The 13,286-nt window shown below is 40.8% G+C and overlaps 1 protein-coding gene and 1 long non-coding RNA gene across 2 annotated transcripts in view; one reads left to right on the plus strand and one right to left on the minus strand.

Annotated features, from left to right (window-relative positions):
- Window positions 1-6,376, plus strand: part of epg5 (ectopic P-granules autophagy protein 5 homolog (C. elegans)) — a 229,378-nt gene extending 223,002 nt beyond the window's left edge. The window contains exons 43-44 of the mRNA XM_068032710.1: window positions 1,454-1,568; window positions 5,417-6,376. Coding sequence (XP_067888811.1) covers window positions 1,454-1,568; window positions 5,417-5,599 — 298 coding nt within the window. The 3' untranslated portion in view covers window positions 5,600-6,376. The remainder of the gene's footprint in view (window positions 1-1,453; window positions 1,569-5,416) is intronic.
- The window catches only part of LOC137370411 (uncharacterized), a 169,963-nt gene that overhangs the window by 37,912 nt on the left and 118,765 nt on the right, over window positions 1-13,286 (minus strand). The gene's annotated exons all lie outside the window — the stretch shown is intronic.

Consider the following 13,286-nt stretch of genomic DNA (forward strand, 5'->3'; position numbering starts at 1 on the left):
CGCTGGCAGTTCCCGGCCCAATGTTACTCGTGGCAGTCCCCCCACCGCTCAGCAATGCGACAGCAATTTAAATATTTAAATAATGTAAAATAAGTGAATTAATTAATCTCACGTCGTCTCCTGATGGCCCAGCAGCCAGCACTGCCGCGCCTTCGGATCCCTATCCAGGGAAAAGAGGCAGAACACTTGCAAAAAAGTTTTATTTCTGTTTTATTTCAGATTTCCAGCATCAGCAATATTTTGCCTTTTTACAAGATGGGGGTGGGGGGGCAGAGATGAGGTATGTTTTAGTGCGGTGGGGAGGGGAAATGGGGTCAAATTAGCGTCATGGTTGTAGGGGATGATGGGAATGGGTTCTAGTTGAAAATTTGTGCAGTTTGGTTGGGGAGGTCAGATGATAAAGGTTGGTGTTTTGGGGGGAAGGCAAAAAATTAATTTGTTATTGGGGTAGTGGGAGAGGGGCAAAAGAGATGTATTTATTTTAATTCCATTTCTTTTTAAATATTTATATTTCCCAGTAGGGCTGACATCCCTTTTAAAAACGGCATCAGTGCCTGCGCACAGGCAGCTGCCACCATTGCCGGACAGCCCGCCCCCTCCGCGTGATTGGTGGGGTGCGGCCCGTCCCAGCTATTTAAATGTGTCGCCACGCTTGGAATCGTGGTGGCTGTTTGGCGGCGGGCTTATAATATTCAACCCCTAGTTTCTGCTCAGCAAACTAAATACTAAACTTTTTTTTGAGTTTCACTAGAACCAGCAGCATATATTCTAAATCTGATTGCTTTCTTAAATGAAGGATTCAGATTTCAAAATTGTTTGTTTTACATCCCGGATTTATAGAATTCATAATAGCTACAAAATACTTTGTAAATTGTGTAAAAACAGTTGATTAGGACTGTATATTACAATGCAGTTACAGAATCACAGGGTTCAGATACATTTGTAAACCACTCAGGCAACACTTTGATACAACTCAATCCCATACTTGTCTCTTTTTTTGCTTTAGTAGAAGTGGGGGCTAGCATCCCCCACTTCACAATCAGTTAAAGTAGGAGAGTTCACAGTGGTTCTTTGCTTGATGCATGATATGGAGGCTGCAAGTCTAAGTTGAAAATGCTGGAAATACTCAGCAGATCAGGCAGCGTCTGTGGAGAGAGAAACTAAGTTAATGTTTCTGATTGGTGACCTTTTGTCAAGTCTGACAAAAGGTCATCAATCAGAAACATTAACTTGGTTTCTCTCTCCACAGATGCTGCCTGATCTGCTGAGTATTTCCAGCATTTTCTGTTTTATTTCAGATTTCCAGCATCAGCAGTATTTTGCTTTTTTATAAGTGACTTTTTTACACATCCATTTTCTTGAAATTGAGATTTGCAGCCTTTCCTGTGCAATTTAATTCAATCCCCTTTTTGTGCCAGTTGATATTCAGATTTCTGATTGTTTATCTTTATAGGTTTCGAGTGGTGGCACGAAGCATGTCCGCATTCCTATTGGTTCAGCTTCCTGCAGAGAACCGCATTCGTCTGAAGTCTGGCACAGAACCACAGCTGTCTCCGAAAGCACAGCAGGTATTGAGAACTTACACAATGAGTTCAATAATGGATTTTTTTTTTCCAGCATGTTAATTACGGCAATGGAAAGCCATTCATCCCATCATAATTCACCCATCGAGAAGCACTCTTCATTGCCTTCCACTCCCACACTGTAACACTCAGTTGTTAAATGGTTTTCTCCCCTAGTACTCTACCCAGGAGTCAAGTCTATGTGTTGATCACTCTTTGGGCTGAATTTTACAAGCCCCTCAACGCCATGAGTCACGGCGGGGGGGCCCGTAAAATTCTTCAGGGAAAGGTGCCATGTAAGTGCAAGTCTTTTCTCTCTCCTTTGCAGTCTATCATTCTACAGAAGGCTAGAAAATAAACAGCGCATGGGATAAAAAACGCACAGGGATACCAAGTTCTTATGATGTAGCTCAACACTGTTAAATTAACCTTCACTATCATAAATCACATAGTTTGACTCAAATGAACCAGTTTATACACCAGATTATTTAAGTACAATCCCACTATTTACACTGTCCATTCCGCCCCCATATTTAAATGAGCCCTCACGTGTAATATCGCAGGGGCTCAGGGACAGCGCATCCGCGCAGGATGCATGCCGTCTTTAGAGTGCGCTGCCGCAAACTGCGGCGCAGTCATAAAATTCAGCCCAGTGTGTTTAAAAATTAAACCTTATTACAATAAGACCAGGTGAAGACTAAAAGGGACTCCTAGACACCTTTCTCACCTGGTCGTAACACTTACTTTCTCTAATTCATTCTAATTTCTAAGTTGTATCCTTTAATTCTGTTGCCCCTATCAGCAAACCCAACCACCTTGTCTGTATTTTCAGTACAAGTTATGTGGTAGAAAATGCAAATATATGAATGGTTGCCATCTCAAGTATTTCTATTATTTTGTCATATAAGACAGCATTCCCAGTGTAATCTGGTAAGTCTCAGAGCTTTTCTTGTGCAATATTTTGATCTGATTGGTACTTCCATAAGTATAACCAATTTCAGTTTTTCTGTGCTGTTTAGTTTGCCCAGCACTAGGAATTTGAGATTGTATTGTGTTTTTTAAATTACCATCAAAAAGCTTAACAAAAAATTGGAATAGGTCCAAACTGGACCACAATTATTTTGTCTGTAGCTCTTCTCCCTATTCATGTTGTAAAGGAATAGTATGATGAATATGTAACAGCAGAAAACAAAATGGGCTTGCTGTAATTTGTTCAAGTAGAATTGATAGATGTACACTTCAGTCACTGCCTCAATATGTTTAGGGAGTTCATCTTTTAATTGGTTAGGTGTATGATACAAGCAGAGATTTCTTTCTGCATCAAATAAATAACATTTCCAAAACAATAGTTTTTTTATTGATAGTGATTTTAAAATTGGCTTCAGACTGATGTTTTTTTTTAAAAGACCCTTAGTCTGTATCAGAGGTATGGCCAATGCACAAAACTGACGAGATCTATCCATATCCTGTGTTGAACAACTAATTCAGCCAAAGTTTGTTTGCTGGCTGGGCAGTCTCTCCACAGTATCAGTCGCATGAGCTGGCAGACTGGGGAAAGTAGACAATTCATGATCTCTGATGTATCACTCATCAGGGATATGCTTAAAAGGAAGAGAATTACCTCAACATTAGCACCTGTGAAATGAAAGGTACATTTTGGCACTGAAAGGGAGTTCAGTCACCCTCCAATTCCGCGATAGACCACACGAGACTCGAGCTCCTTTGTTTACCGGTTTATTGCAAGCATATGCAGGGGAGACCGTACCCATAAAAGATGGCGTACAAACTCCCCGAGTGGTTACAAAGCATCATTCTTATACAATTTTACAGATAACAGTTCGTTTGCATTTACCAATCAATCGGTTACACTTCTTACTCTCTTATCTCTATCCAATTGTGTCTACTTGTACATAGCTATTACATTCTAAGCAGGTATACATTATACTATCCAATCATTAGCAACGCACGTACACATGAAACTTAGAGAGTTGTCTGGTTTTTGTCACTCCTGACAGCATTTAGGCCTTCTCCTTTGTTCACCCTAAGGCACATGAAACATATTTGACCCTTGTCTGGTTCCAATCACTCTAACAACTTGTGGTTCATCAGGCCTTCTCCTTTGTTCACTGACCTAATCGTTCTCTCCCCCTTCAGCACAAATACACTGCCTAAATGTTGAGATCACTTGTGTAGTTAAACTTAGTGAGATTTAGGAATTGTCACCATGTATGTCATTACATTGAGGCACCTTTACAAGTTTCATCTACAAATCTGAGATTATCAGATTTTAAATCTTTGAAGATTTAAGTCAGAGTTGGAGTTTGTGTGACTTTATCACTTCAATGCCCTAACTAACAGGAAAGGTAGTTTTGCCCTGTTAGTGCTGAGTATCATCTGGAATGTAATGAAATTGTCTCATAGTAGAACAAATAATGGACATTATCATCGCGTACTCCTGTTGGTGCAAATGATGAAGCGCATATTTGTGGGACTCCTGGATTTGCAATCTGTGCAAATCCCCCTCTGCAATTAGTATAAGTGGGCATGGTTCCCAATACCACTCTAAAAACAATACCAGTATTGCTACCCGCTGAGGAATGATAAAATAATGAACGCTGATAACTTGTGTGACTTTTGGCATATAAGGCAAAAGTTGTAAGACAGGTTAAGCTAAAAAAAAAAGTAAATTTTAAACAACCTCATAAAGTAACCTACTTGTGTTCAAATAAATAACCCAAACAATAAGTAGTACTGTCCCCACTGCTTATAGAGGGCATGTTGACATAAACGCGATTTATCCTTTAAAAGCATTGGACAGTAATATTAATCTCCAAGCAAACTTAAAACAAGTAAGACTGGATACTTTCATTCATCTTTATGCATCCTATTGTGGACAGTTCAGCTTTTGTAATGTGCAAGATTCTAGTGATTCCTTTAAATATTTTAATCTCCGATATTTGTTTTTGAAACCATATAACTCCAATTGAATTCAGAACAGTTGTCACAGAAATTCACTGCATAAAAAATGAACATGGCACAGATAGAAGGATGTTGAGAAGCAAATGTGTAAATCAATAAATACAGGGGTTTAAGGAAGTATGAAGGGAGCACTGGGAAAGTTTATCAAATAAAAATTTGTGTGATGGAGGCTCTTCCTCAACCCCCCCCCCCCCCCCCCCTCCTGTGGTCTTAATACATGGTACCTAATGTCAGAAAACACTTTATTCCCTTCCCGAACTTTCCCCCTCAACCTTCTGACATTCGGGTTCTAACACCTTCCCACCATTCACACCACCAATAACATTTGTTATCCCCACTCCCTCACCCCTCCCGCCCTGAAAATTCTATTGCTCCCCCCTCCCCACCAGGTTCTCGCTGGGAATTCCGCACGGAGCACGAACTGTGGCCATAATATTGGTGGGCTGGCCACAGCGAGGTCCCCCCACCACTGGTAATATGCAGCGGGCCCTTCTCAACTTCACAGGTCGAGGGGGGCCTCTCCCCGCAGGATTTTACCAGCCCCCGCGCCGTGACCCGCAGCGTCGAGGGACCAGTAACACCTGTTCCAGTGATGGTACTCCCATAGATTTCCGCAATTTAAATGTTTTATTGAGTTCCAGATTGAATGCATACACCATTGAAGGTATTTTTATTTTTCATCTACCCCAATCATTAGTTCAGTGTTTTTGACACCAAATATATTCAGTGACTCATCCTGAAATCACTGGTATCCAGTCTTACTTCATGTATCCAAAACCACTATGCAGTGGGGAATACAGTAATTCCTAATTGTGAAACACATTATTCTGTACTTAAAGTACAAAATAAATAACATTTTTCTTTTTGCATTTCAGGCTCTGAATGGACTTGAATCAATGTCATTGAGCAAGCAGTATGCAGACTATAAAGAAGAGATTTCACAGGCTGCAATATTTATCAAGAACCCAAACTATTGTCTTTTGGATGGCAACAAGTTATTAGCTGTTCTTGTTAGTTTCCTTTACCCTGACACACATTATCTAGATATTATCCGCTAAATATTTTGCCATAATAGAATCTGAGCATATGAAGTCTAATGTCTTCATTAATACTAAAACACAATTGGAGACAGCATGTCCAATGAAAAAATTTTAACTAAATTGCTACATCCATTAATGAATCATCAGGTAACAATTCGTTTATTTTGGATTATGACAATGTGCGCTGTTTACAAAAAATGCTTTAAGAAATGAACAGAAAAGGTCTTTGTTTAAGAACGTCAGTCTACAGTTTGCTAGCCTGCAATTCTGTATTTTTGTACAATCTGATATGTAATATCAGTTTGGGTTGCAAAAATGTGTAATGGAATGCATTATTGATAAAGCGCATTCGACATCCTAGGTCATCAGTTCTGAGATGGATCAATTAAATAAGTAGCCATATGAAACCACTTTCCTTTTTGAAAATATTTGGCAAACCTGAGTAATAGAGACTACAGACACGGCCTGATATGATTTTACTCAAATATTCAAACTCCCTCTCCATTACTAGACTGGGGGCCCGCTATAACAGAGTCCACCGAGACCATACCTCAAGACTGCGTTATAGGTGAGACTGTGACATAACTAGGTGCTTTCACCAAGCCAGTGGCCAGAATATTGCAGAACTACAGAAAAACTGATTAAAACAGCCTCATAAACAGGTAAACTATCTGATCTGATGTAAGCAAACAGACTTCAGTAACAAAATGAAGACAATCAATTCAAATTTTATTTCTTCTGGTAACAAAAATGTGAATATACATGTACAATTGAACTATTAAAATGCAGTCAGTTCTCGCTTGTATGGATTACTTCATCTAAAATCATCTTTAACTCAGTGGGAAATGATGCTGTGGCTGGATTGTCACGGACTGTTCTCCTTTTATCGTAACTTGCAAAATGCTATGCCGGTTCTTGAATCTTGCTAACTTTCCTTTGCTGGCTTCAAATTGTACTGGGACGCTGGTATTTTTATTCACTTGCTGGCACAACATCTTAGCCTGAGCTTGAATAACAGGACCAGATACAGGTACGCCTTCGGGTGAACCACATGTATACGGCTTTGTCAAGAGGTGTCGTCGGCATTTCGGGCTTTCTTGCTTGCTTAGCCAACTTCATCCATCTCGATCGAAACCCTTCTCAACTTCTGTTCATCTTTAAGCCACCCACGAAGCGTTGATTCAGCGATCATCATTCTTTTTGAACCAGGTGCCTACATAGCACCTTCCTTAATCTAGTCAATGATTTTCAGCTTTTTGGCACTGGTATGAGTCTTTTTTGGGATCAGTAGACATGATTTCATGTTGATCGTTGTATGAGTACAAGTACAGATGGCCCTATCCTAAATTTGACCCCTTTTATTGCATTTATATAGCACCTTTAATGTTGTAAAATGTGCCAAGGTGCTTCACAGGGATATTATATAAAGTTTGAGGCCAAGCCACAGAACAGAACTTGGTCAAAGAGGTTGGCTTTAAGGAGCATCTTAAAGGAGGAAAGAGAGGTCGAGGTGGAGAGGTTCAGGGAGGGAATTCATAAGCTTAGGACCTTGGCAGTTGAAGACGTAGCCATTCATGGTGGAGCGATTTAAAATCCTGGTTGCTCAAGAGGCCAGATTCGGAGGAATACAGATATCTGGGAGACTTGTAGAGCTAGAGGTGGTTACAGAGACAGGGAGAGGTGAGGCCATGGAGTGAATTGTAAATAAGGCTGAGAATTTTAACGTTGAGGTGTTGCTCAACTGGGAGCCAATGTAGATCAGCAGTCCACTTACTGGAGTCATACCTAGCACAAACAAAATAGTTATGATTGTTGGAGGCCAATCATCTCAGCTCCAGGACATCACTGCAGGAATTCCTCAGGGCAGTGTCCTCAGCCCATCTATCTTCAGCTGCTTCATCAATGACATTACCACTGTCATAAGGTCAGAAGTAGGGTTGATCATTGATCGCACAGTGTTCAGTTCTATTTGCAATTCTACAGATAATAAAGCCCACATGCAGTAAGATCTGGACAACATTCTGACTTGTACTAATAAGTGGCAGGTAACATTCGTGCCACACAAGTGACAGATAATTACCATCTCCAACAAGACAGAATCTAACCACCTCTCCTTGACATTCAATGGCTCTATCTTATCTGTGTCCCCCACCATCAACATCCTGGCGTTCACCATTGACTAGAAACTTAACTGGACCAGCCACATAAATAGTGTAGCTGCAAGAGCAAGACAGATCTGGGTGTTCTGCCGTGAATAAATCACCACCTGATTCCCTATCCACCATCTACAAGGCACAAATCAGAAGTGTGATAGAATATGTCCCACTTGCCTGGATAAGTGCAGTTTCAACAACACTCGAAGCTCGACACCATCTAAGACAAAGCAACCCAATCCACCACTCTAAGCATTCACTCCACCACTGGTACACCATGGCTGCCCTGTATACCGTCTACAAGATCCACTACAGCAACTCGTCAGGCGTCTTCGACAGCACCTTCCAAACCCGCAACCTCTACTGCACGGAAAAACCAGACAGCAAGCCATTGTAACACCAGTATCTGAAGTTCCCCTCCAAGTCAGACACCATCCCGCTTTGGAAAAATATGCTGTTCATTTATCATAGCCAGGTCAAAACCATGGAACTCCCTCCTGAACAGCACTGTGGGTGTACCTACACAAGGAGTCGATTCACCACTACCTTCCCAAGGGCAATTAGGGATACACAATAAATGTTGGCTATGCCAGCAGAGCCCACATTCCATGAATGAATTTTTAAAAAGAGGAAGTAAGGATATGGGCAGCAGAGGTTTGGATGAGCTTTAGCTTATGCAGAGTGAAAGTTGTGAGGCTGACCAGGTGTATGTTGGAGTCATCAATGCCAGAGGTAACCAACCAGCTATCTAACCTATTCTTATATGTTCACGTGATACCTGCTTCACTCACTAATTCTGTTCATGCATTCCACAGCTTTGCAACCTCTCTGCATAAATAACAAAACACTGTCTTTAATCTCTTACAATTAATCTTGCACCTTTGTTCTGAACCCTTCAACCACTGGAAATAGGGTTTCTATGTACTCTGTCCCATCCCTTCATATTTTAATTGCCTCTATCAAACATCCTGTGATTTGTTAAAGGCAGGTTATGTTTGAAGGTTTTTTTTTTGCAGGGAACAACTTACATTTTGTTAAATTATAGCTTTATAATTCAGCAAATAAACTGCAGAGAGGGATCTTGCTGTTGTTGGCAGTTAGCAGTCTTAGTTTAGCTGGTGGCCTGTTTCTGGCACTTACTTTCTTCCCTACTGATGCATTGGGATCTGAAATATTGAAACAGATCAACTTATCAATTTTTGTTGTCCTCAACAGCTATACACCATGCAGTTATTTCAGTTACTTGAAGTGGAATTCTGTGGTTAAGTAGCATTAGTCTTGAAAGTATGCTGTGGAAATATTGACATATGAATATTTAATACATTCACGTGGAACTCTTGCGTTTGCTATTTTGAGATGTGAAACCATTTATTTTACACGGGCCTCCTTTAAAATAGCACCATGAAATCAACAAAAAGTCTCAACAGCCATGGAAGGCTTTGTGGAACTGCTTTTACTTTTCATATATAAGTGCATGATGCAAATACCTTTACACTGTAATACATATTTTAACTTTCATAGGGATTTAATTTTTTTATGACATTAGCCAGCTGATACTGTCATGCTTATTTGACAAAACGAGCTGTGACATCATAGGTGCCATATAATCTCCAAGTTCACAACAGTACCATCTTAGAAAATTAAAGATTTCATTGACACTGCACATTATTTATGTTACAGTGGATTTACCATGCATATTCAGTTGGGAAAAATATCTTATTCGAGCTAAACAACACCATTGCTTTTTTTTTTGTTGAAATGTTAGAACCATTCAAGATATTTAGCCAATGGATGACTCACTTTATCGAAAGCACATCCTGAATGCTGCTATTAGTGATGTAATGTTGTGCACTTTATAGAAGTGAATAAAAATGAAGTTAAAGTTAAATCAGTGATAACTTCCAGAATGTGAAGGATTTTGTGCACTCTTTCATCAGAGATTGAACTTCATAGTCAAGTTTTTGGTATTAATTTAATGGAAGTATACCACCAGTCTGGTGTTTGAAGTGTGTCAAATAAGATTCCAATAGTACTTCAAACATGCAATATAGTGCATCTAAACTGGCTCTTGCTGCAAAATATTAATGAATATTTTTGGTTCTTATGAAATTGATATATATGTATTTGATATATATAAGCTCTACATTGACAGTAATAAGTTTATTAAGTGCAATTTTATTTTTGAGCAGTGTTCGCCTCTGGAGAGGCTTTGCTGTATATAAACTGCATTGTGGTCTTTTACTCCTTTGTGTCCTTAAACTCTGAATCATGATTGTTAACTTATGGTATGAAGGTACAGATAAAATAAAGATATTTCCTATCTAAATGTATTGGTGCATTTCTATCTCACCGATGTTCAGTGTGTTTCAACGTGCATTGAAAGGTATAAATGATTAAGTTTAGCTTGGCAAAATCATTTTATATAGTACATTTACATATAATGTGCAGAGATTCAACTGCATAGTTTCTGCATCGGGTAGTTATCACTTAGTTACAATATACAGTTGATTGTATGTTTTTGTAAAGGGACCACCTGATTCCAAGCTTCAGGCTGTGGCTTACCCACTCCCAGCTGGCTGATTTCCTTTTCAAGACAAGCCTCAAGCCTAGTGCTCAGGCCTCCTCACCCAACCTGTTCAATGTTCCTCCCTTCAGCACAGGCTTTATGAACTCATTAGTAGTGGCTGGACCTTGACCATACAACCTCATCACTACCTGCAATGCCACCCCCCACTCCATGTGCCCATATCTCTATTATCCTCAGCTCTCCTTGGCATTAGAGCCATCCTCTAGTACCTCTTGGTATCATGCTGGATTTCCAGCAATAACCTAACAAAAAACTTGAGGCAGTGGCGCAGTGGTAATTTCACAACTAGTAATCCAGAGCCCAGTCTAATACTCTGGAGATATGGGTTTGAATCTCACCACGGCAGATGGTGAAATTTGAATTCAATTACTAAATCTGGAATTAAAAGCTCATCTAATGGTGACCATGAAAACACTGATTGTTGTAAAAACCCATCTGGTTCGCTATTGTCCTTTAGGGAAGGAAATCTGCCATCATTACCTGGTCTGGCCTACATGTGACTCCAGACCCTCAGCAATGTGGTTGACTCTTAAATGCCCTCTGAAATGGCCCAGCCAGCTATTCAGTTCAAGGACAATAAATGCTGGCCAAGCCAGTGACGCCCACATCTCACAAACAAATAAAAAAAATAACTCATTCTCTTAATGAACTAAGCCTGATTTCATCTCAATAATCTTAAAGATGGTTTTAGAGTATTGTTTTCTTAACTCCCCTTTCACATACTGTAGGTGATGCAACCAAATCCAAAACCAGGGTCATTTATGGGACAGTTAAAACCACATATTCTCCAACTTACCATAAGCAATACCTCAAGAGATCTGTTAGTAACATATTGGAACATCTTGTCTGGCATGCATTTCCTGTTTGCCACATGTTCTATATATCACACGTTTACAGTAATATTGTTGACAGGGGTCAGCAACGTGTCTGTACACAGACAGCAGTGACTGTGGTAAAACATTTTGAGGTCCGTGACTGGTAATTTAAGGGATGAGAAATTTCCCATTGGCTTCTTCTCCCACACCAGAGCGGCTTTAAAAAAAATTGCAGCCGTCAGTTTCACAGCTGACAGGTGCTTAGAGCGGGAACAGTGCTTCCAAACCTCTAAGTTTGGGGTTTTCCAGTGGGTTCCAATTTTTTTTTTAAATCCCGCCTGTTCATATGTTCCTCTGTGCCATAAATGACTGACAAATATAATATTCATATTCAGATTTTTTCAGTTCTTTGATCACAAGCCAACTTGTTTTCTCAACATATTCTTTAATCTTTCCTCTAATCAGAAAATCATCTACATAGGAGCAGGAGTAGGCCATTCAGCCCATCGAGACTGCTCCACCATTCAATACGATCATGGCTTTTTTTATTGGTTCATAGGATGTGGAAATTGCTGACTCTGAAATGGCCTAGTAAGCCACTCAGTTGTATCTAACCACTACGAAGTCAATAAAAACAGCACTGTGGGTGTACCTACCCCACATGGACTGCAGCGGTTCAAGGCAGCACACCACCACCTTCTCAAGGGCAATTAGGGATGGGCAATAAATGCTGGCCTGGCCAGCGATGCCCACATCCCATGAATGAATTTTTTTTTAAATGTGGGGTAGATACACCCACAGTGCTGTGAGGGAGTTCCAGGATTTTGACCCAACGACAGTGAAGGAACGGCGATATAGTTATAAGGCAGGATGGCGTGTGACTTGGAGGAGAACTTGCAGGTGGTGGTGTTCCCATGCATTTGCTGCCCTTGTCTTTCTAGGTGGTCGAGGTTGCGGGTTTGGAAGGTGCTGTCTAAAGAGCATTGGTGCATTGTTGCAATGCATCTTGTAGATAGTACACACTGTTGCCACTGCATTGGTGGTGGAGGGAGTGAATGTTTGTGGAAGGGGTGCCAATCAAGCGGGCTGCTTTGTCCTGGATGATGTCGAGCTTCTTGAGTGGTGTTGGAGCTGCACCCATCCAGGCAAGTGGAGAGTATTCTATCACACTCCTGACTTGTACCTTTTAGATGGTGGACAGGCTTTAGGGAGTCAGGAGGTCAGTTACTCACCGCAGGATTCCTAACCTCTGACCTGCTCTTGTAACCATGGTGTTTATATGGCTACTCGTTTAGTTTCTGGTCAATGGTAAGCCCCCAGGATGTTGATAGTGGGCGATTCAGCAATGGTAATGCCATTGAATGTCAAGGGGGACATGGTTAGATTGTCTCTTGTTGAAGATGGTCATTAAAGCCTGGCTACCCGACCCAAACCAGACTACACCCAACTACGTGTCAGGTTCGGGTGGGGTCAGATCTATATTTTGTATCCAGCATTCAGACTCGGGTCGGGTTCGGTCAGGCAAATTTGTTTTCTTTTTAATCTACATTTTGACCTGATTTTTTTGTTTCAATAACACGTTTGATATTATTAAATTCATTGCGATATTCGGGTCAGGCTGGGAATGAAAAAAAGTTAAAAGACTCAGGCTCCAGTCGGGTTCGGTTTGGCTGTGGTCAGGCCTGGGTCGGGTTTTAATTTTATATCCAAGAAGGTCTTTAATTGTCATTCCCTGGCACTTGTGTGGCGCGAATGTTACTTGCCACTTATCAGCCCAAGCCTAGATATTGTCCAGGTCTTTCTGCATTTCTACACTGACTGCTTCAGTATCTGAGGTGTCCCCACTTCTGAACTTATGATTGAAGGAAGATCGTTGATGAAGCAGCTAAAGATGGTTGTGCCTAGGACACTACCCTGAGGAACACTTGCAATGATGTCCTGGAGCTGAGATGATTGCCCTCCAACAACCACCACCATCTTCCTTTGCACTAGGTACGACTCCAACCAGCGGAGCGTTTTCCCCGATTCCCATTGACTCCAGGTTTACTAGGGCTCCTTGATGCCATACTCAGTCAAATGCTGCCTTGATGTCAGGGGCAGTCACTCTCACCTCACCTCGAGTTCAGCTCTTTTGTCCATGTTTGAACCAA

The sequence above is a fragment of the Heterodontus francisci genome, chromosome 1 (genome assembly GCF_036365525.1).
Source record: "Heterodontus francisci isolate sHetFra1 chromosome 1, sHetFra1.hap1, whole genome shotgun sequence".
In the NCBI taxonomy this organism is placed as follows: Eukaryota; Metazoa; Chordata; class Chondrichthyes; order Heterodontiformes; family Heterodontidae; genus Heterodontus; species Heterodontus francisci.